The 21393-nt window shown below is 47.9% G+C and overlaps 3 protein-coding genes across 4 annotated transcripts; 2 read left to right on the top strand and 1 right to left on the bottom strand.

Moving 5' to 3' along the window:
- The first annotated feature begins 267 nt into the window (after positions 1-267).
- On the top strand, positions 268-1137 carry APOF (apolipoprotein F). Its single transcript, XM_059080488.1, has one exon. The coding sequence runs from the start codon at positions 268-270 to the stop codon at positions 1135-1137; it is 870 nt and encodes a 289-aa protein (XP_058936471.1).
- Positions 1138-2132: 995 nt separating this feature from the next.
- Positions 2133-18404, top strand: STAT2 (signal transducer and activator of transcription 2). Of its 2 annotated transcripts, XM_059080516.2 has the most exons (24): positions 2133-2356; positions 4094-4237; positions 4393-4546; positions 4894-4989; positions 5162-5251; positions 5343-5418; positions 5855-5940; positions 6105-6253; positions 10250-10408; positions 10513-10605; positions 10821-10880; positions 11289-11309; positions 11537-11630; positions 11774-11821; positions 11902-11985; positions 12132-12230; positions 12334-12469; positions 12592-12644; positions 12756-12850; positions 13456-13592; positions 13774-13956; positions 14193-14250; positions 15071-15561; positions 15844-18404. In XM_059080516.2, exons 1-24 carry the CDS (start codon positions 2154-2156, stop codon positions 15984-15986), a joined length of 2952 nt encoding a protein of 983 aa, XP_058936499.2. In that variant the 5' UTR covers positions 2133-2153; the 3' UTR covers positions 15987-18404. The 2 variants fall into 2 exon arrangements, with proteins under 2 accessions (XP_058936499.2, XP_066865615.1); XM_067009514.1 differs by lacking the exon at positions 4094-4237 and having other exon boundaries at positions 2134-2356.
- IL23A (interleukin 23 subunit alpha) lies at positions 16726-19074 on the bottom strand. The gene is made up of 4 exons (XM_059080508.2): positions 18851-19074; positions 18533-18631; positions 17303-17449; positions 16726-17193 (listed from the first exon to the last, which is right to left on the bottom strand). The coding sequence occupies exons 1-4, from the start codon at positions 19007-19009 to the stop codon at positions 17032-17034; spliced, it is 567 nt and encodes a 188-aa protein (XP_058936491.1). The 5' UTR covers positions 19010-19074; the 3' UTR covers positions 16726-17031.
- Positions 19075-21393: the final 2319 nt, after the last annotated feature.

The raw sequence follows: 21393 nt of genomic DNA, 5'->3' as shown, positions 1-21393 counted from the left end.
TCTTAATCACCAGACTTTGTGGTAATTTGGGGCTTCCTATTAAATGGGTGGAAATCAGGCAGAGGAAGACCTGAAGATGGAGAAGGCCAAAAGGGAATAATTGGGTTGCATTTCCTGTTTCTCAGTCCTTTAGCTAAAAAGAACAGAAGTTTGGAGGTGATAGATGAGGTTCGCCCTGAGTCCTGGGCTCCTTTTGGACCACAGTCCTTACGGAAATGGTTTGTATGTTTCTGGTTTCTCCCATCTCCAGTGCACTCTGCTCCGGACATGCGTGGTCTCAGACTCATCATGGTACCAGTTGAGCTACTTCTTTGCTGCTTCCTGCTGCACTCTGTGGATGCCGTTTCATATGGAAACCAGACAAACGTCTTGGTGCATCTTCGCTCATCCTTGGGATCCTGGCTACCTTCCTCAGCCCCCTTGTCTTGCCGGACCCTGCTCCCCCAATCCCTGCCTGGCTTCACCCACATGGCCCTTCTCCCCAGGTTCCTGGTAGGCCTGCCCCTGATGATTGCCTTGGAGAAAGCTGGCTGTCAAGCTGATGTACGGGTCCTGAAGCTTCAGCTCTACCGCCAGGGGAGTGTAAAGGCTACAGAGATCCTCATCAGACATCTTCAAGAGCTTGAGAAAAGGAGAAGCACAGGGACGGGAGTGTCAGTGGATGCCCTGGCCTCTGCTCTGCAGCTGTTGGCCAGGGAGCACCCAGACCCAGAGAGAGCCCGACGATCCCTCTCCATCAAGGACTGCGAGCAGAAGCAGGAGCAGAGTGTGCACAATATAGTCCAGCTGTTGCCAGGAGTGGGAACCTTCTACAACCTGGGCACAGCATTGTATTATGCTGTTCAGAACTGCTCGGACAAGGCCAAGGAACGAGGCCGAGACGGGGTCATAGATCTGGGTTATGACCTTCTGATGGCCATGGCTGGAGTGTCAGGGGGGCCCACGGGACTAATCATCAGTTCTGCACTTAAACCTATAGTGAAGGCTGGGGTTCAGCAGGTGATCCAGTATTATAATGAGAGAGAGGTGAACAGCCGCTCCACCAGAGACCAGCAAGGAGGTCTTGGGGGGCACCTCAAATTGAGTCACCTGGAAGAAACAACTACACTACCATGGTCCCTTTGGTATCAGAAGTAGTAAGTTCAGTTCCTTACTGGCAGTGGACCTTACTCTATGACTATGGCTTAGATCCTAGGGATGGGAATAGTACTGAGATATAAAAGAAGGTGGGACGGAATTCCTTGGCTGTCCAGTGGTTAGGACTCCACTCTTTCACTGACAAAGGGGCCGGGTTCAACCCCTGGTCGGGGAACTAAGATCCCTGTAAGCTGCGCAGCAATCAATCAATCAATCAATTATAAAAGAAGGTGGTGGGACTTCCCTGGCGGTCCAGTGGTTAAGAATCCACGCTTCCACTGCAGGGGGTGCGGGTTTGATCCCTGGTGGGGAAACTAAGATCCTGCATGCCAGTGCAGTGCAGCCAAAAAAAAAAAAAAAAAAAGGTGGTAAACATGACTAGACCTAATATTCTGACAAGTTGTATGTGTGTGTTCAAAATCCAAATCTCTGATTTTTTTTTATCAAGGAGGAAGGCAGTACTGTAAAATGTAGAAATTTTAAAGTTTGTGGTTTGGAATCAGAGGATTTGGTTTTGAATCCAGGCTCCACTTGTTAGAGCTTCAGCGACCATTGACTAGTACCTTCTTTCTCCAAACTCAGTTTTTTAAATTTCAAAAGAATAGTGATTTGCATCTCAATGGGTTTCGTGGAAATTAAAAATGGTACGTTGTCCTAATGCTTAGCACGGTACCAACAATAAACAGGCTTTTGTTTTTGTTGTTGTTATTACTTAAGCCCTCCCCTTCCGGTCCCAATATGTCGAAATCCGCCTCGCTTGTTAGCGCCTCCAAGGTCCCGAGCCAGTCTCGGTTCCGCTGCGTAGGTGCGGGTTCTCGGAAATCAGCTGTTTCAATCCTGAGCTATTCTGTTCACTGGATTCCTCCCTCCGCAGACACGGGGCAGGGCTTACTTGAACTTTCCTACCAATCGCTGCAGCCAGAGGTGTGGTTTCGGCTCCGCTTGTCCCGCCTCGCGGAGAAGGAGGAGTTGTGGTGGCGCCAATGAACTCACAGCCTGGGGAAGAGGTTGGCTGAATGGCAGCCAGTGTCGGGGCGCCTGTATGGGAATGGCGAGCTCCGGGGATCAGCTGCTCACTCAAGCTGTGGCAAGGGGGCGGGTTCAAGAGGCGGGCCGAAGCCGAGGGCGGTGCGGGAGGCCCTGGAGCCAGAGCTCTCTCTGGGGACCGGAAGCCTGGATCAGAGCTATTGGAGGGAGCGGGGGCTGAGACCCTAACCAGGTACCGGCCCTGAGAAGGCGCGCGGGGGTGTGGGTGGGGGCGCGAGTTTCTCCCTGAGAGCGCAGGCAGGCCCTGGGGGGTACGCCCCGGAGGGGTCAGACTCTGTCCCCAGGTTGAAACAGGAGCTGTCTCCTCCATCCTCCTGTCCAACCTAGGTCCCCAACCGTAACGCCCCCCCCACTCCAGAAACACCCTTGCAACTTCCAAGACCCGAAACCTGGCATTGTTGCATTGGTTCAGTGTCTTGGCTAACGCTTTTACCTTCCGGTCTGTTATTTTTGATCCTTACCAAAAAAAAGAAAGAAAAAAATAGACTTCTTTTCAGAAAAGCTTATTGAGCACAAAATACGCGCCTAAAAGAATGTTGGATAACTGGAGAAAAAAGTGTTTACAGCCCTTAACCTCCGTGCTTGCAATCTATTTAAGAAGGCCAGGTTTTTTGGTTTTGTTTTTCATATTTAAACCTCAGGGTTTACTTGCCGCCTCGCTTTATTAATACCAGCCAATTAGTTCCTTAGGAACTGGGGCCTCGTCGTTTGTTTTTTAAAAGCAATACAAGTACATAGTGTAAAAAGTCAAGCACTACTAAAGGGTTAAAGTGAAAAGTAGGAGCCCCTGCCCAATTCTTTACTTCCCTTGTTCCTACTTCCCTGAGGTAGAAAGGCAGCTCATGATTATTCATACTGGTGGAAAAGAATCTTTCCCACCCCAAGCATTTGATTTGTAATAAAATCATGTGACCTTTTTTTAGACCACAGAAGTGGGTGTTAATTCTTTTTTGTTAGGCTCAGGCTGCAAGAAGTTTTGATTTCCTAAACAGACAGATGGCAGTGGGCGGGGAAAGGTAGGGAGAAGGGCTCCACCCAGTCTGCTTAATGACAGGCAAAAACAAGTTTTGAGTGAATTTTCTCACAAACTTAATAATCCACATGAAGAATCAGAGATTGACAGAGGTCATAAAAGTGTCACAATTTTAGGGATTGACTGACCCCTTACACAGTATTTAAGTATCTTAAACATCTTCTAGAGAATGGAGCTCCTCTTTCCAACATGGAGAGCAGTTTATCTCCAAGGAGGTTCAGCCTCTGATAAAGCTTTGGGGCCAGCTGGGATAATGCTGAAATAAATACTTAAGACTGGGACTTCCCTGGCGGTCTAGTGGTTAAGAGTCCACGCTTTCCCTGCAGTGGGTTCAATCCCTGGTGGGGGAACTAAAGTCCTGCATGCCGTGCGGCATGGCCAAAAGTAAATAAATAATACAAAACCGTTTTTTTAAATACTTAAGACTGACCTTTAACTGTTCCAGCATAAGTGAAACACAAACAAATAAATTTAAAATCAATTCATTGGGGGAGATAGATGAAATGAGATTGCGGAAGTGTCGTACATGTTTGTTGAAGCTGGATGACGGGTACATGGATGATCCTTGTACTACTCACTCTACTTTGTTGTGTGTTTGAAAATTACCGTTGAGACAAAAAGGCCTACATATTGGAGCTCTTAAATAGTACTCCCTGGAAGAATATACGCCAAACTGGTTGGTTAATATTGGTTACTTCTGGAGAGGAGGAAAAGGGACCAAGATTGGGAGTGGGGTCAATCTAGACTTTACTCTTTTTCTGTATTTTTTCTTACCTGTATAATTAAACATTTTAAAAATTTGTAATAATAAACAATCACGAGACTGTGGATGGTTTAGTCCAGCAAAATTTCCAATTGGGAACCTGCATCCTTCAGGCTCAGACCCCAAATGGCGCAGTGGGAGATGCTGCAGAATCTTGACAGCCCATTTCAGGATCAGCTGCACCAGCTCTATTCAAATAGCCTCCTGCCGGTGGACATTCGACAGTACTTGTCTGTCTGGATTGAAGATCAGAACTGGTGAGGCCTTCAGGAAGTTGGGGGGATGAGGAAAATGATTTCTTTCTTCTGAGCCCCCAGGATCCTGGAGACACCAAGGGCAGGATGGGGTTGGAAGGCCTCAAGATAGTAGCTACCCTGCAGAGATACTAATCCTTGTCCTTCCTGGTCCCTAGGCAGGAAGCTGCACTGGGCAATGATGAGGCCAAGGCTAATATGCTCTACTTCCACTTCTTGGACCAACTGAACTATGAATGTAGCCGCTGCAGCCAGGAACCTGAGTGTTTGTTGCTACAGCACAACTTGCGAAAATTCTATCGGGACATTCAGGTACTTGGAGGAGCCAGGAATAACAAAGTAGGAATGGCAGCTGAGTGTAGAGGAGTATGTTTTAGGGTATGGAACATGGAACAGGACCTCGAGGTTCAAAGGACAGGGGAAGATCTGGGGAAAATGGGACAGAGTCTGGACTTGGGAGATCACTGGCAGAGAGAAGGACATAGTCTAGATGACCTATTTGGAAAGAGGCTAGGGTTTGGGGGACCAGTGGTGAAAAGGGGTAGGGCTTGGGACCCTGAAGAGGGGAGAATACTGAGGTCACTGGTGGGGAGGGCCTGAGGTGGTAGTTCATTGATGGCAGTTAAGTTAAATCAATCCTTTCTCCTTTCCTGCTGCAGGCCTTGCCCCAGGGTGCTACCCAATTGGCTGAGATGATCTTTAATCTCCTTCTGGAAGAAAAAAGAATTCTGACCCAGGCTCAGAGGGCTCAGTCGGTGAGAACAATTTGGTGATGTTGAAAGCTCCTGGAGTAGAGAGGGATCCTGCAAAGGACTCAGCAAATTTGCCTCAGAACAAGATCCCTCCACATCCTGTGGTTTCATTTCAGGCCTGGATTTCAGGGATGAAAGGTCAGAGTTGAAATGTGCTCAGAGCCTCTTATTTCAGGAGCAAGGAGAACCAGCCCTTGCAGCACCTGAGGAGAGCCAGCAGCATGAGATTAAATCCCGGATCCTGGAATTAAAGACTATGATGGAGGTTGGTAGATGTGGCAAGAGCCAGGGTAGGCAGGACTTAGCCTGCCTCCTCTCACAGAAGCAGCCTCATCAGGGTCTCATCTCCTCTGCAGAAGCTGGTGAAATCCATCAGCCAACTGAAAGACCAGCAGGATGTCTTCTACTTCCGATATAAGATCCAGACCTCAGGTAGAAAGCACATTGAGGGGTGGGAGAAAGATGCCTACTGGGAGGCCAAGGGTAGAATAGAGCAGAAGGGGAAAGCCCCAGTAAGCAATAATCACCTTTGGCTGCATCCTGCTGGTTACAGTCCTGCTGCCATTGCAAAGCTGGAGGTGCCAGGGTATGTTGTAGAGGTCAGGCTGGAGGTGTAGCTGAGGGACAGCTAGTGCATGTTGGAAGGGATGCTTGGGAAACTGCCTTAGCAGATTGAGTGGGCTTCTGGTTCTAGCAAGACCATTCAGAATTTACATGAGGGCCCAGAGGTGCCTGTGCTTTGGTTGGCTCCCCTTCTTCTCTCTTCAGAACTCCCCACTCCTGACTCTGGCTGAGGTCTGGGCTGGGAAGGAGAGGGGGAGGAGCCTTAGGTCTGAGCATTTGTCTCACTCCTGCTCCTGCCATCCAGCAAGAACACCCTCTTTGGACCCCCATCAGACCAGACAGGAGGACATCCTGCAGGAAACGCTCAATGAACTGGACAGAAGGAGAAAGGTGGGTGGCAGAGGACAGAGGGAGTGGGCAGCAGGGAACTGGGGAAAATGAGGCATCGGGAGCCCTGGCCTCCTAGCCTTGGCTTCTTTGTCTCTTCATCCCTGGTTGAATGGTGGAGGGTGATGGTGAGAGGCTCTCAGCACTCACTTTAATGTCTTTCATAGGAGGTGCTAGATGCCTCCAAAGCACTTCTAGGCCGATTAACTACCCTAATTGAGCTACTGCTGCCCAAGTTGGAGGAGTGGAAAATTCAGCAGCAGAAAGCCTGCATTGGAGCCCCGCCGGATGGAGGGTTGGAGCAGTTGGAGAAGTGGTGAGAGGCACCTCCCCACCCTCGTGCTCACCTGGCTCTAGTCCTAGCTACCCCCTGTGCTTTGTAGGTTATAATGCCCTGTGTATGACAAGAGATATTGCCCTCCTTAATCTCTGCTCCCCAGAATGATCCCAGCTCCCTTGTCTGACTACAGCTCTGCTCTGCTCTTCATTCTCACCACCCAGGGAGCCCAGAACCCAGTCTTTGCTTTGGGGAAAGTAATGAATTGATCCACAATCCGATCTCTCCTTCCTGCTTAATCACCTGAGAAATATCATTTTACCTTTTTTTTTTTTAGTGCAATGAATATAATGCCAGGGCTTCCCTGGTGGCGCAGTGGTTGGGAGTCCGCCTGCCGATGCAGGGGACATGGGTTCGTGCCCCATTCCGGGAGGGTCCCACATGCCGCGGAGTGGCTGGGCCCGTGAGCCATGGCTGCTGGGCCTGCGCATCCGGAGCCTGTTCTCCGCGGCGGGAGAGGCCACAACAGTGAGAGGCCCGCGTACTGCAAAAAAAAAAAATAATAATAATAATAAACATATATATATATATATATATAATGCCAAAAAAAATTACCAGTTACCTTAATATCCAGATGTAGCTACTATAATATTATTAAACAAAAATTGAATCATACCGTTCATATTATTTTGAGACCTGTGGGTTGGTTTGTTTTTTTTAACTTAGCAGTATATCATATTTACCCATGCCCATGATACTTTTAGTTTTTACATCTTTTGGCCATGCCACACAGCATATGGGATGTGAAATCGTTCCCCAACCAGGGATCAAACCCGCAACCCCTGCAGTGGAAGGGTGGAGTCTTAACCACTGGACCATCACGGAAGTCCCTACCCATGATACTTTTTTTTTTTTTCTTTTTTTGGCTGTATTGGGTCCTCGTTGCTGTGTGCTGGCTTTCTCTAGTTGTGGTGAGCGGGGGCTACTCTTCATTGCGGTGCACAGGCTTCTCATTGCAGTGGCTTCTCTTGTTGCAGAGCACGGGCTCTAGGTGCGCAGGCTTCAGTAGTTGTGGCACGTGAGCTCAGTAGTTGTGGCTCTTGGGCTCTAGAATGCAGGCTCAGTAGTTGTGGCGCACAGGCTTGGTTGCTCCATGGCATGTGGTATCTTCCCGGACCAGGGCTTGAACCTGTGTCTCCTGCATTGGCAGGCGGATTCTTAACCGCTGCACTGCCAGGGAAGCCCTAAACAAATTTCTTTATTTGTTTTCCAGTAAACTCCTTATTTTATATTAATTTTATTGTGATGTAGAAAAAAATAACTAATGTGTCCTTCAACATATTTGAAAAATACCTATTATTTAGATACTTTGTCATGAGAAAATTTATTATAATTTAAACTATTAAAAATATATCATGGGGAGGGCACCCATGGAATGAACTGAGAGACTGGGGTTGACATATATACACTATTGATACTATGTATAAAATAGATAACTAATGAGAACCTACTCTATAGCACAGGGAACTCTGCTCAGTGCTCTGTGGTGACCTAAATGGAAAGGAAATCCAAAAAAGAGGGAATATATGTATCCATGTAGCTGATTCACTTTGCTGTACAGCAGAAAGTAACACAACATTGTAAAGCAACTATTCTCCAATAAAAATTAATATAAAAAAATAAAAATATACCACTGTTCAGATAAATTGAAAACATATATAGGGCTTAGGGTACAGGATAAGTATTTACATTACGGTTGCACATGTATTCATCATTTTGTACAGGGGTTGGCAAATTATGGCCTGTGAGTGATTTCTTGCTATTTTAAACAGTGCTGTAGTAAATAACCTCATAGCTCCATCTTTATTTACATCTACAATTATTTCTGTAATGTAAGCTCTCAGAAGTGATATTCCTGGGTTAAAGTATATATTGGGTTGGCCAAAAAGTTCGTTCGGTTAGTGAATGCATTGTTCAATAAAATTCTTGGTGAAAATGAAAAATGTGGTTTTTGTTTTTAGTTAAAACTGAACGAACTTTTTGGCCAACCCAGTACCTTTTCTTGGTGGTGGTGGTGCTGTTATTGTGTTGTTCTTTTTCTCTTTCTGATTGTAAATATAAAATATACTAATTGGAAAAATTTCAGAAAACTTAAAAGAGAAAAAAAGTAAAAATTACCCATGTGCATAATCAGATGGTTCAGAGGTAACCACTGTCAATGCTTTTAAAAAAAATTTTTTTGATGTGGACCACTTTTAAAGTCTTTATTGAATTTGTTACAGTATTGCTTCTGTTTTATGTTTTGGTTTTTTGGCCGTGAGGCATGTGGGATCTTAGCTCCCCGACCAGGGATCAAACCCACACCCCCTGCATTGGAAGGTGAAGTCTTAACCATTGGACCACCAGGGAAGTCCCCTGTTAATGCTTTTGAATACATTTTTCCAGATTTTCCCTGTGCATATTCACAAATATACATCTATTTTAAACAGAACTCAGATTATATCATATATATACTATCTTGTAATTTTTTTAATTTAATGGGGGGTTTTTTTTAAAGTATTTTTTTTTAAATTTATTTATTTATTTTTGGCTGTGTTGGGTCTTTGTTTCTGTGTGAGGGCTTTCTCCAGTTGCAGCGAGCGGGGCCACTCTTCATCACGGTGCGCGGGCTTCTCACTGTCCCGGCCTCTCCCGTTGCCTAGCACAGGCTCCAGACGCAAAGGCTCAGTAGTTGTGGCTCACGGGCTTAGTTGCTCCACGGCATGTGAGATCTTCCCAGACCAGGGCTCGAACCCATGTCCCCTGCATTGGCAGGCAGATTCCCAACCACTGCGCCACCAGGGAAGCCCTAATTTAATGTTTTTGAAATTGTTTTCTTGTTAAAAATTTGTGTCTATATCATTATTTTTAATGGTTACATAGTATTCCATGATGTCAATATGCCATAATTTATATAGCCATACCAATTGTTTCTAATTTTTCTATTACAGAAAACAAAGCTATGAACTATGAACATCTGTCTTTGTCCATTTGTTTGTCTGATTATTTCCTTAGGATATATCTTAGAAATGGAATACTGCAAAATGTATATACATTTTTTGAAGCTTTTTATTTTTTATATATTTTTTTGCCACACCACGCAGCATGTGGGATCTTAGTTCCGTGACTAGGGATTGGACCTGCGCCTCTTGCATTGGAAGCGCGGAGTCTTAACCACTGGACCACCAAGGCAGTACCCTGAAGATTTTTTTTTAAATAGTTCCAGGGCTTCCCTGGTGGCGCAGTGGTTGAGCGTCTGCCTGCCGATTCAGGGGACATGGGCTCGTGCCCTGATCCGGGAAGATCCCACATGCAGCGGAGCGGCTAGTCCCGTGAGGCGTGGCCACTGAGCCTGCGCGTCCGGAGCCTGTGCTCCACAACGGGAGAGGCCACAATAGCGAGAGGCCCGCGCACCGAAAAAAAAAAAATAAATATAAATAAATAAAAATTAAAATTAAAAAATAGTTCCAAACTGCTATCCCAATCTGTTTGCTCTTATGTAGTGGATAATTGTTTTCCTGTTACCATATTGCCTATTATTATTATTTCTTATTATATAGACAGTAAAACGCATACAACTTCATCCCTTACTAGTTTTATGCCCTTGAGCAAGTCTCTTTACTCTTCGTATGCCTCAGCTTTGCCATCTGTAAAATAGGGATGATAATAGTACCTACCTCATAGGGTTGTTGTAAGAATTAACCCTATGCATGAAGGTGTGTGAAGCACTTAGAATAAAAAGAACATATCAAGCATCATGTAAAAGTTAGCTTTATTATGTTAGTAAATCTTTTATCAATTTTATATGTGAAAGTGGCTTTGATATTCATTCCTTAGGTTATGAACAAAGTTGAAAAATCTTTCACATGCTTCCTGGATTCTTTTTTGTCCCAATCAGTTTCTGACTTTCCACATAGTTAAAGGGGAGCTCTTGGAGCCTGTTTGGGGATTCCAGGAAACTGATGGATTCTTTCTCCCTTGGATTCTGTCACCCAGGTTCACAGCTGGAGCAAAGCTGTTGTTTCATCTACGGCAGCTGCTGAAGGAGCTAAAGGGATTGAGTCACATGGTCACCTATCAGGGGGACCCTCTGATCGAAGGCGTGGATCTGCGGGAGGCCCAGGTCACAGAGCTGCTACATCGCCTGCTCCACAGGTCTAGAGGCCAGGGAGGGACCTCGAGGGAGGCCAGAGGGAAGGGACAAGAGGAGCCATTCTTAAAGATACTGACCTCTATGTATTTTCTCCACATCTCCCCAGAGCCTTTGTGGTAGAAACCCAGCCCTGCATGCCCCAAACTCCCCATCGACCCCTCATCCTCAAGACTGGGAGCAAGTTCACCGTCCGAACAAGGTTGGCATTTCAGAACTCATTCCTGCTTCCTTTCACCAGCCCTGGCACTGATGCTTTCTGGTTTTACAAATCTTCCCACTCTTGGCTGTTTCTTCTCTCTTTTCCCCTCAATCTACTTACCTCTTCTAATCTCTTCCCTTGTTTTTTTCTAACATCTGGTCTAACCAGGAGATTGAAGTTGACCACTTTCCCCCATCTACCTCCCTCCCCTGCAGGCTGCTGGTGAGACTCCAGGAAGGCAATGAGTCACTGACTGCAGAAGTCTCCATTGACAGGTAAGTTGGGGCAGGTGAAGGGTGGGACCAAGGGGTGGCCAGGAAGTGGGGTGGTGGGGTGGAGGAGGCACCTACTCTTTACAACAGGGCCCTGGGGCCATGTTCTTTTCCCTTCCATTCCTGCCTCATAGAAATAGCTCATCTCTTTTGTTGAGTGCTTACTATGTGACATGTAGCTTGTCAGATACCCAATTTAAAATTGTCACAGGAACCCCATGAGTTAGGTATTATCAATGCACTATTCAAATGAGGAAACAAGTTCAGATAATTTATGTCTCTAGTGCAAGGCCACATAGCTGATGAGCTGCAGATTTGGGTTTGAACCTGGGTCTGTCTGATTCCAAAGACCAAATTCCTAACTTCTACACTATTTTGCTTCCCAGTGATTTTTTGTTTTTTTCTTTACAGAAATCCTCCAGAATCACAAGGGTAGGTGCCTGACAAGGAAACTGCAAACTTTTGTGCACTGAATGACCTGTACCATCACATGTGGCAGCCCTGACGGGGACACAAACAAGGAGGAGCTTGATTTGGGTGGTGTATGGACAGAGGGAGAAGGGGAGGTCTGAAATGAAGTGGAACTTTTGTTATTTTCCTGCTGAGTTTTTAGAATAACTGCTCCTGACCTGCATATATCTTCTTCCTCCCTGGAATAGCTTCCGGAAGTTCAACATTCTGACCTCAAACAAGAAAACTTTGACTCCTGAGAAAGGGCAGAGTCAGGGCTTAATTTGGGACTTTGGCTACCTGGTAAGAAGGGATGGTATCTTAAGGCCAATCGAACAAGCTGGGGGAAGTTCCCAGGCCTTGGGAAGTCCTGAGGACAAAACAGGGGTTCCAGGGACCCTGGGGTCCTTGCTCTGGCATTCTCTCTCCCTCCCCTCAATTCACAGACACTGGTGGAGCAGCGTTCAGGTAGTTCAGGAAAGGGCAGCAATAAGGTGAGGCCTGGACAGGGGGTTGGGGGCCAGGAGGAACTTACCAAACGGCACGCTGATCACTGTGTCTTCTGCTGTCCCAGGGGCTGCTAGCCGTGACAGAGGAACTGCACATTATCAGCTTCACAGTCACATACACCTACCAGGGTCTGAAGCAGGAACTGAAAGTGAGTGAAAATGGAGTGCGTTTGGGGGAAGACCTAAGGAGGGGTTAAGCAGAAGCCTCTCAGGGTGGGATATTATCTGGCCCTTACCAGACGTCTACAGCTGGAAACATCACATCCCTCTTCTGTGATTTCTGTCTCCTCCCTAGACGGACACCCTTCCTGTGGTGATTATTTCTAACATGAACCAACTCTCAATTGCCTGGGCCTCGGTTCTCTGGTTCAATCTGCTCAGCTCAAACCCCCAGGTAGGATGTGGGGGCCATCAGGTGAAGGGTGGCCAGGAGGGGCGTGGAAGCTTGGTGTGAGGGCACTGCTTCTGAGCCACCCTGTCCCTTCCTACCTCTTTAGAATCAGCAGTTCTTCTCCAGCCCCGCCAAGGCCCCCTGGGACTTGCTGGGCCCTGCTCTCAGTTGGCAGTTCTCCTCCTACGTTGGCCGAGGCCTCGACTCAGACCAGCTTGGCATGCTGCGGGACAAGCTGTTTGGTACAGACCTTCTTTTCTCTCAGCCTTTCCCCAGCCTTTGTCTGCCCCTGCCCTCCATCCTTTCTGTCCCAGGACCCTTAGCCCTGCCTCTTCTGTCATCTGAACTGTCTGTCTGCCCACAGGGCAGAACTCCAAGACTGAGCGTGCCTTGTTGTCCTGGGTCCATTTCATTAAGGTAACTCCCTACATCCTGTGCAGCTAGACCTTGGCCCCCGTCCAATTACTAGTCCTTCCCCACACCCAGGGCAGCTCCACATCTCTTCCTGCTTTTCCATTCCTCCTTCAGCGAGAGAGCCCCCCTGGCAAGCTACCATTCTGGATATGGCTCGACAAAATTCTGGAGCTGGTACATGACCACCTGAAGGATCTCTGGAACAATGGGTAAGGCCTTGGTCAGCCTCCCTCTCTTCCCTGCCGCCTTTCTGTGCTTGAGAGTGGACTCTGTGCGCCCTCGTGTGGCAAATAGGGGGAGAGAGCATAAGCCGGTGCCAGGTCATACCCCCTCACGTTTGCAGTAATAGTCTCCTAGCCCGTATTTGTCTAGCATCCACTGTGTTCCAGAGCCTGCGGGGTGCTTTTTATGAATTCTCTCACGTAATCCTTATAACCCTGCTGGGCGATGGGTGTTGCCACCCTCAAGGGAAGAAATGAAAGCTCAGAGAGGTTAAAGGACTTACACCCGGGGCATAATTGGGATTCAAACCGAGGCCTGTCTGACCTCACGCCTATGCTCTTTCCACCACACTGCCTGCCCATTTGTGTGGCACTTTGCCTTTTACAAGGTGCTTTTCATCTGTGTGACCTCACCGCAGCTTCACACCTCTTCCAACCCTGGGAGGTGGATATTGTCAGTAAAGTGAAATGAATTGGCCAACATGGAACAGTTTGTAACAAGGTGGCAGAGCCAGGGCCCAGACCTGGCAGTCTGTCCCTCTACAAGGGGAGCAGGAGGCAGGAGGCCCTCACAGCTGCTCTCTGTGCTGCAGACACATCATGGGCTTTGTAAGCCGGAGCCAGGAGCGCCGGCTGCTGAAGAAGACCATCTCCGGCACCTTTCTATTGCGCTTCAGTGAAACATTGGAAGGGGGCATTACCTGCTCCTGGGTGGAACACCAAGATGATGGTCAGCTGCCCTGCCCTGCTGTTTCCACAGCCTCTCTTGCTGCGCCTCTGCCTGCCCTTGGCTTCCCTGGCTCTGTCTGTCCTGAGTCCCTCAGCAGATTTGTGGTTGGGCAGCCAGGGTGGGGAGCTCCCAGGCCCAGCCTCTTCCCTCAAGCCTGCCTGTTCCTGCATCCACTCTCCAGATAAGGTGCTCATCTACTCTGTGCAGCCCTTCACCAAGGAGGTTCTGCAGTCACTCCCGCTGACCAAAATCATCAGCCAGTACCAGCTGCTCACTGAGGAGAACATACCTGAGAACCCACTGTGCTTCCTCTACCCACGAATCCCCCGGGATGAGGCTTTTGGGTGCTACTCCCAGGAGAAAGGTGAGAAGCATTGATATACTTCACTGGTGGAGTGCAGGGATCCACAGGCATGCACAAATCCAGCTCTTTCCTTTCAACGTGGGAAAACTGATATACAAAGAAGTTAAGGGCTTTGTCTGTGGGACACTGCTAGTTAGTAGGGAGTCTTGACTGTCAGGACTACCTGCACTAGGGGACCCTGGGGCTATGTGTCCAATCTATTGACCTCCCCTGCCTCCTGTGTCTGTCCCCCATAGTTAATCTCCAGGAACGGAAGAAGTACCTGAAACATAAGCTCATTGTGGTCTCTAACAGGTGAGATGTGAACTCTTTGCCCATCTTCCCTAACTCTTTTTGGCTGATATAGTGACCCAAACCTGCCCAATTCCGGTCTCTCCAGCCTTCTTTCCTACTGACCCACACTCCCTACTCTTTTAGTCTCTCTCCTCTCTGTTTGTTTCCTACTCTTTTAGTCTCTCTCCTCTCTGTTTTCCTGCTGCCATCCTTAGGTTGTCTCCACAGGGGTTCCCTGATAATAATAGTCATAATCATTCATGTTAATGGACATCTCTTAATGCCAAGCATGGTACTAGATTTTTTTAGAACATTTTTTTCATTTAATCCTTATGAGAACCCATTTGAGCCAGTAATGAATGATAACAGCCACATTCATTTAATGAAAGTTTATTATGTTCCAGGCACTGGGCTAAATGCTTTGTGTTCATTTTCTCATTCATTGAATCTTCATAATTGTCCTATGAGCCAGAAGATACTGTTATTACTGTTTTCAGCTGAGGAACCTGAGGTTTAGTGTGGTGAAGTGGCATGCCTAAGGTACATGGCTAATCAATGATCCAGGTCTGTCAAATTCCAAAGCCCTGCTTTTAACCATCTTACTGCCTCTCAGGTATTAATGAGGTATTTTTACAGATGATAAATCTGAGGCTCAGAGAGGTTAGGTCACTTTGCCTAAGGTCACTCAACTAGTAAATGATAGGATTTAAACCTCTGGTTAACCTTAAGCCCTCTGCTCTATTGCCTTTTAGACTAGAGAGATAGCCTCTGCTTTCTCTACCATTCCCCACTTTACGTAAACAACTGAGCCCTGCTCCTTTGTCTGTATTGGGGTATCCAGGCAGGTGGATGAGCTGCAACAACTGCCGGAGCTTAAGCTGGAGCCAGAACTGGAGTCATTCGAGCTGGATCTGGGGCTGGCACCAGGGCCAGAGCCAGGGCCGGGCCTGGATTTAGAGCTACTGCTGGAGGCAGGGCTGGATCTGGGGCCAGCACTGGAGCCCGCACTGGAGCCCACTCTGGAGCCCGTGCTGGAGTCCACCCTGGAGCCTGTGCTGGAGTCCACTCTGGAGCCTGTGCTGGAGTCCACTCTGGAGCCTGTGCTAGAGTCCACTCTGGAGCCTGTGCTGGAGTCCACCTTGGAGCCCATGCTGGAGTCCACCTTGGAGCCCGTGCTGGAGCCCACCCTAGGCGAGGTGTCACAGAGAGTCCCAGAGCCAAACCCGGGACCAGGACTGAAGCTGGAGCCTATTCCAGAGCCTGTTTCACAGCCACTGCCAGAGCCAGATTTGCCCCATGATCTGAGACACTTGAACACTGAGGACATGGAAAGTAAGTGATGAGATGGGGCTAGGGAAGAGGGGACACATTCCCTTTCCCAACTCCCCTCCCTCACCCACTACAGAAAAAGACTGAGTTCTGAGCTCCTCATTGGAGACAGGCTTACTTCCCTGTGATTCCTTTTATTAGGAAATACACACGCCTCCCCCGCCCCACCTAAGTGCCCCTCGGGCCCTGTCTAGGCCTCTGCTGCCACCCTCTCTCACTTTCCCTGCTGCTTTGGGAACTCCTTGCCTAAGATCAGGGCCTGACTTCTTTCTCTGGACTATCTAGTCTTCAGAAACAGCATGAAGATTGAAGAAATCATGCCAAATGGTGACCCACTGTTGGCTGGCCAGAATACCATGGATGAAGCTTGCATCCTCCCTCGCAGCCATTTCTACACAGATGGGCCTTTGATTCCTTCTGACTACTAGAAACTACATTTTCTCTGTTCTTTCCATATATTTTGCCCCTCCTACCTCTCACATCATGATGTTGCTCTCCAAGCATGGGAAATCAGGCATGTGCTCCTTCTAAACTGGGTTAACCGTGGGATTTGGAGTGAGAGGTAGAAGCATAATATGGGTAAGGAACAGGCACCAATGAATCAGAACAGATGTTACCCATAGCTCCAGCTAGGAGCCTGGAGGCTGCTTGCTGTGCTGGGAGGTATAGGAATTTGAGGGCAGGCCAGAACAGTTAGGAGGTACTTGGAGGACTCAGGGCAGTGGCTTCTTTCGAGTTTGGAAGGCTTTCAACATTTTAGTAGCTGATAAGACTAATCTGGTGCCTACTTCATCTTCCTGGAGTGCCCTTTCTGCTCAAAACAGCTCTGACTTCTGATCCTGCAGTGATTCAGAACTCCTGTCTTTGGCCAAATACACTCTTGGCCAGGAAAGCAGGGAAGGAAGCCCTGGGTCAGGGAGCAAGAGAGGGCCACACTTAGGACCCTCACTTCCTAATCACAGTCCCTTGTAATCTCATTCAGCTTGCTTAGCCATGTAGGGATTAAGGCCAAAAAGATCACAGTTACTCTATATACCAAGGGGTCATGAGGAAAGATCCCTCTCCACCGTAGCCCTGTAGAGTAGAAGGATGCAGTTTGTAGTCCTTTGGCCCTGTTTTTCCATTCTGTTTCTTTTTGCTCACAAGCCTAGAAATTAGACTTAGATATCCACATAAATAAGTCTTTATTGAAAAAAAGTGCATAATTCAGTATAAATATAATAAATAATCCTCCTCCCCAAACTGCTGCCACGACGATAAATAATCCCAAAATTTCCCTTCCCATGTAGTAAATATTCAACCTGTTCTAGGTCAGCATCATAAGTCAGTCAGTATTGGTAATTTTTCAACAGAGCAAGTCCTGTTAAAATTAATGGACTGATTAACTTGTTGGCTCACAGGTGTCTAGGCTGATAAATTCATCTTAGCATTGCTGAGCCGTGGAGGTCTGGGTGCCATCCTTAAGCTGCTGGCTTAGGGGCTCAGAGTTGCTGCTCCATGGGCAAAGACCCTGGCAGCTACAGCCACAAAGGCCTGGAGGCTGCGAAGGATCTTGAGGCGGAGAAGGAGGCGCTGCCACGGCTGGCTGGGACTGGGGCTTGGAGTCTGTTCAATCTCCCAGTGGTGACCCTCGTGCTGAAAGGACACAGGACACGATCAGAGAGGACTCTAGATCCTTCACTCCCCCGCCAGGCCCTGTCTCTGACAGCTGCAAGCCCCACTCCTCCAGGCCCCTCATTCATACCTGCAAGAGTTCCCTGAGGCCCAGTAGGGAGGCATGAAGCTGGCCCACAGGGCCTTCGGGGAGTAGGGAAGGCTCCCCTGTGAAAATATCTGAGCCCAGCAGCTTTTCGTAAAAAACCAGGCCTTGGTGGATCCTTTGCAAGCAGGACTGGGGAGAAAAGAAAGCAGTGAAAGAAAACAGATACAGGGACTTCCCTGGTGGTCCAGTGGTTAAGACTCTCTGCTTCCACTGTAGGGGGCATGGGTTTGATCCGGGGTTGGGGAACTAAGATCCCGCATGCTGCTCAGCACAGCCAAAAAAACCACACCAAAAACAAAAAAGAGAGAGGGAGAGGAAGAAAGAAAAAGAAAAAAGGAAGGAAGGAAAGAAAGAAAAAAAGAAGGAAGGAGGGGAAAGAAAGGAAGAAAGAAAAGGGAAGGAAGGAAGGAAAGGAAAGGAAAAGAAAAAAGACAGATACCTTCTAATTACTCCACCAAAGACCCACCTGATATTTGCCATTCTTAGAAACGGCTGTGATATGAATGTTTGCGTCCCCAGAAAATGCATATTTTGATATCCTGATCCCCATGTGACGGTATTGGGAAGTGGGACCCTTGGGAGGTTATTAGGTCATGAGGATGGAGCCCTCAAGAATGGGATTATTGCTCTTATAAAAATGAGACCCACAGAGCTCCCTAATCACTTCCACAATGTGAGGAGACAAGAAGTCTGCAACCTGAAGAGGGCCCTCAATCAACCATGCTGGCACCTTAATCTCGGACTTCCAGCCTCCAGAACTGTGAGAAATAAATGTCTTGTGGGCTTCCTTGGTGGCACAGTGGTTAAGAATCTGCCTGCCAGTGCAGGGGACATGGGTTCAAGCCCTGGTCCGGGAAGATCCCACGTGCCGCGGAGCAGCTAAGCCCGTGTGCCACAACTACTGAAGCCCGCGCCTAGAGCCCATACTCTGCAGCAAGAGAAGCCACCGCGATAGAGCCCACTCACCGCAACTAGAGAAAGCCCACACGCAGCCACAAAGACCCAATGCAGCCAAAAATAAATAAAAATTTTAAAAATAAATTTATTTTTTAAAATAAAAAATAAATGTCTTGTTTATAAACTACTGAGTCTATGGTTTGTTGTTATAGCAGGCTGAATGGACAAGAACAGATACAACTTTTACTAATTCACCATGGTGTCCAGCTCTGTCCCCAGTCCCCTCTTCCTTGTGGCCCAGCCTCATCTTAGTACCTGACTGTTGTCCCTGAGTCCGTGTGGATCACAGCCATCCCCACACTGGATATGGGGCACATGATTTGTAGTCTCATCATCTTCTTCTCTTGGTAGATCCTGGAATGGAGGAGGGGTGGGAAGAGTAAAGAAATAAGTACTTTCAAACCCCGCCTGGATCCTCAGGCTGTGACTCTCCCTGGAAGCCCACTCCCCTGTCCTCTCTTACCCTCTGATGGCTTTCAACCCTCCAGCTTCCACCCTAGGCCACAGAGTCTTCCACTGCAGCCTTGGAGGGCTTGGATAGGCTCCTGTTTGGTCCCAGAGGCTGCCACTCACCACATGTCCCATTGGTTGATGTGCACTCCAGGCCAGCATGCAGAGCTGCTGTGAGAGCTGCTGGCCCCGAGCCCAAGCAGGGCTGCTGCCCTCAGGCACAGCCCGGCCCCAAGCAATCCAGGGCAGCAGCAGCAGCAGCACAGCTCTGCTCCCCAGCATCTCGTTGCCTGCTTCTCAGATCTGGCTGGCTCTGTGCCTTGCAGTCCCTGTGGAATCTCTGTCCACTTCCCCTTGCTCTGAGCCTGATTCTCTCTGTTCTGTGCGTCTCTGATTTGGTTCCCTCTGTCGTTCACCGAGTTTCTGAGCTGCTTCCTGTAGATTTTCTCCCCTTGTCTCTGAGTCTCTTTTTAAGCTCCCTGCATTGTAAGACCCGCCCTTTATACTAGCAGGTGACTCACAGCAGGTGGGATTCCCCTCCCTGCATCATCTCCCTCCGTGGGGAGCCCAGGTAAGTAGCCTCAGTTCCAGGGGAAATGAGTTGTGTGGTTGCTGTGGCTGGAGGCCTGGGATGGGACTTATGTGTAATGCTCTCCAGGAATCAAAGAGGCTGTAGAAGGGGGTGGGGTGGGAGTAACGAATATTTAAATGAATCTAGTCTCAAGTTCCTTCCTGCTTAACCTTTCCCTCATCTTTTTGCCTCTCTAAGCTATATCTTCCCTCCCTTCAAACCTAATTTCCTCACTCCCTCCTGCCTGAGTAAAAATCAAAACAGAAGCATTCATTTATCTCCCAATAGGATGGCAAGCTCAGTTTGGAATGAAGTTTGGTTTCCACCTGATGCCCTCAATCTAAGAATAAGGGGGCTTCTTAGTCTCTGTTGGGAACAGTGTTACTTTCACTGGGAGACAATGGACATGAAGGCACTTTGTGAACTGGGAAACCACATAAGTTCGATATAAGGTATTGCTCCCTCACTTCAGGCCTCACTCTGGAGGCTAGGAGGGCTGTTGGAAGGAAAGAGCTGTTGCTAAGAACCATCTGATTCCTCAACCTTAGTGGCCCAAGTTTCTTGGGCTCTGTGGGATTCAGGTGATTTGGGGGTGGGGGATACCAGTGTAAGCAAGGGCTAGAAATCCAACTGAGATATTCCAGCACCCAGCCCTTCACTGTGGCTAGAAAGTCCAGGGTTCTGGTTAGTTGAAGGTGCACAGTGTCAATGACCCTGGCTGGTCCTTCAGCCTGTTGCATCCATGGGTAAAATCCGCTGACAATGATTTCATCACCATCCCTGATGCAACATTCAGTGAAACAGCTGAGACTGTGAAGTTGGGCGTGGGAGTGGAAGGTGGTCCAAATCTGGGACTGCCCCAACCCCAGTGGAGGGTCCCAGGACAATCTGGACGTCAGAATGAGGCCATGGATGACCACACAGATGGCTCCCAAAGCCTTTCCAAGAGGTTGACCCTTTTTCTCTGAGAAACACCCTCAACAGAGGTCTCCCTTTCCCATAGGACTATTCAAAACTGCCCAATGAAACCTCTGGTTCAAATATGACTCTGTGGTAAATCCACCCTTTGGATAAAACATTTGCAGCATCAGAGAGGTTACCTCAGTTTGAGTGAAAAATCGTTTGCCTCTCCTTACACTGGTGAATACAAATGAAATAAGGAAATTGGGGGTGGGAGTGGGGGTAGGGGAGCTCACCTCACTTTTGTATAATGTCTCCCATGCTTTTCCTGCCTCTGGTTCCCATTCTGGGAGCCCTTTAGGATAGGAGATGGAAGGTGAAAAGGAGGAGGAGGAAGTGGAACGCTGGGGGATGGGATGAGAGGGACAAGGGTGAGTTGGAGGCACGGGGCTTTGTTTCACTTCCTGGTGCTTCGGGAGCTGGGTAGGAAGCAAGGTTGGTGGGGCGATTGAGGGACTGTTGTGTGACAGGAACTACTTCCAGGACTAGATCTGACCTGGAGCTGCAAGGAGACCTTGACGTCAGCAGGACCTCAACCGTTATGCAAATTATATTGACAAGCAGGCCTTTCCAGTTGGATGCCCAGATGCCAAATCCAGTTGAAGTTTCCCCAGGTGGTTAGTAATGATGGCTTATATCCAACTCTCACTTTACGCCAAGTACTTAGTTTAAGCACTTTTCATATATTAACCCATTTAATTCTCATAACAACACAATTAGATAGGTACTATCATTATCACCATATTACAGATGAGGAAACTGAGGTGCAGAGATAAGTAACTTGCCTAAGATCACTATTAAGTGGCCAGAATTACAGTGCAGACTCCAGATCCTGCATTCTCAGTCATTCCATTATATTGGACACTGAGGCAACACTAAGCATCTTAATAAAGTAGCTCATTTAGCCCAGGTATCTCTGGCATCTCAGGCCCTTTAATTCTCACTGTTAAGCCTTTCTTAGAGACCTCAGTACGGAAATTTCTCAAGGGTAGGAACTGTCTCTGTCTCTCAGCACCCATCTTTTTTACAAGATTTTGAATCTAGGGACCTCTGAAGTCAGATCAGTTTGAGAGACCCTATGAGTTAAGGTGTTTTTCTCTCCGTCAATGACAAGTCTAGAAGCCCTCTGAGTCCT

This window comes from Kogia breviceps, chromosome 12, assembly GCF_026419965.1.
Source record: "Kogia breviceps isolate mKogBre1 chromosome 12, mKogBre1 haplotype 1, whole genome shotgun sequence".
Taxonomy (NCBI): domain Eukaryota; kingdom Metazoa; phylum Chordata; class Mammalia; order Artiodactyla; family Physeteridae; genus Kogia; species Kogia breviceps.
The sequence above is the reverse complement of the archived record's forward strand: the minus strand, read 5'-3'. Positions and strand labels throughout refer to the sequence as shown.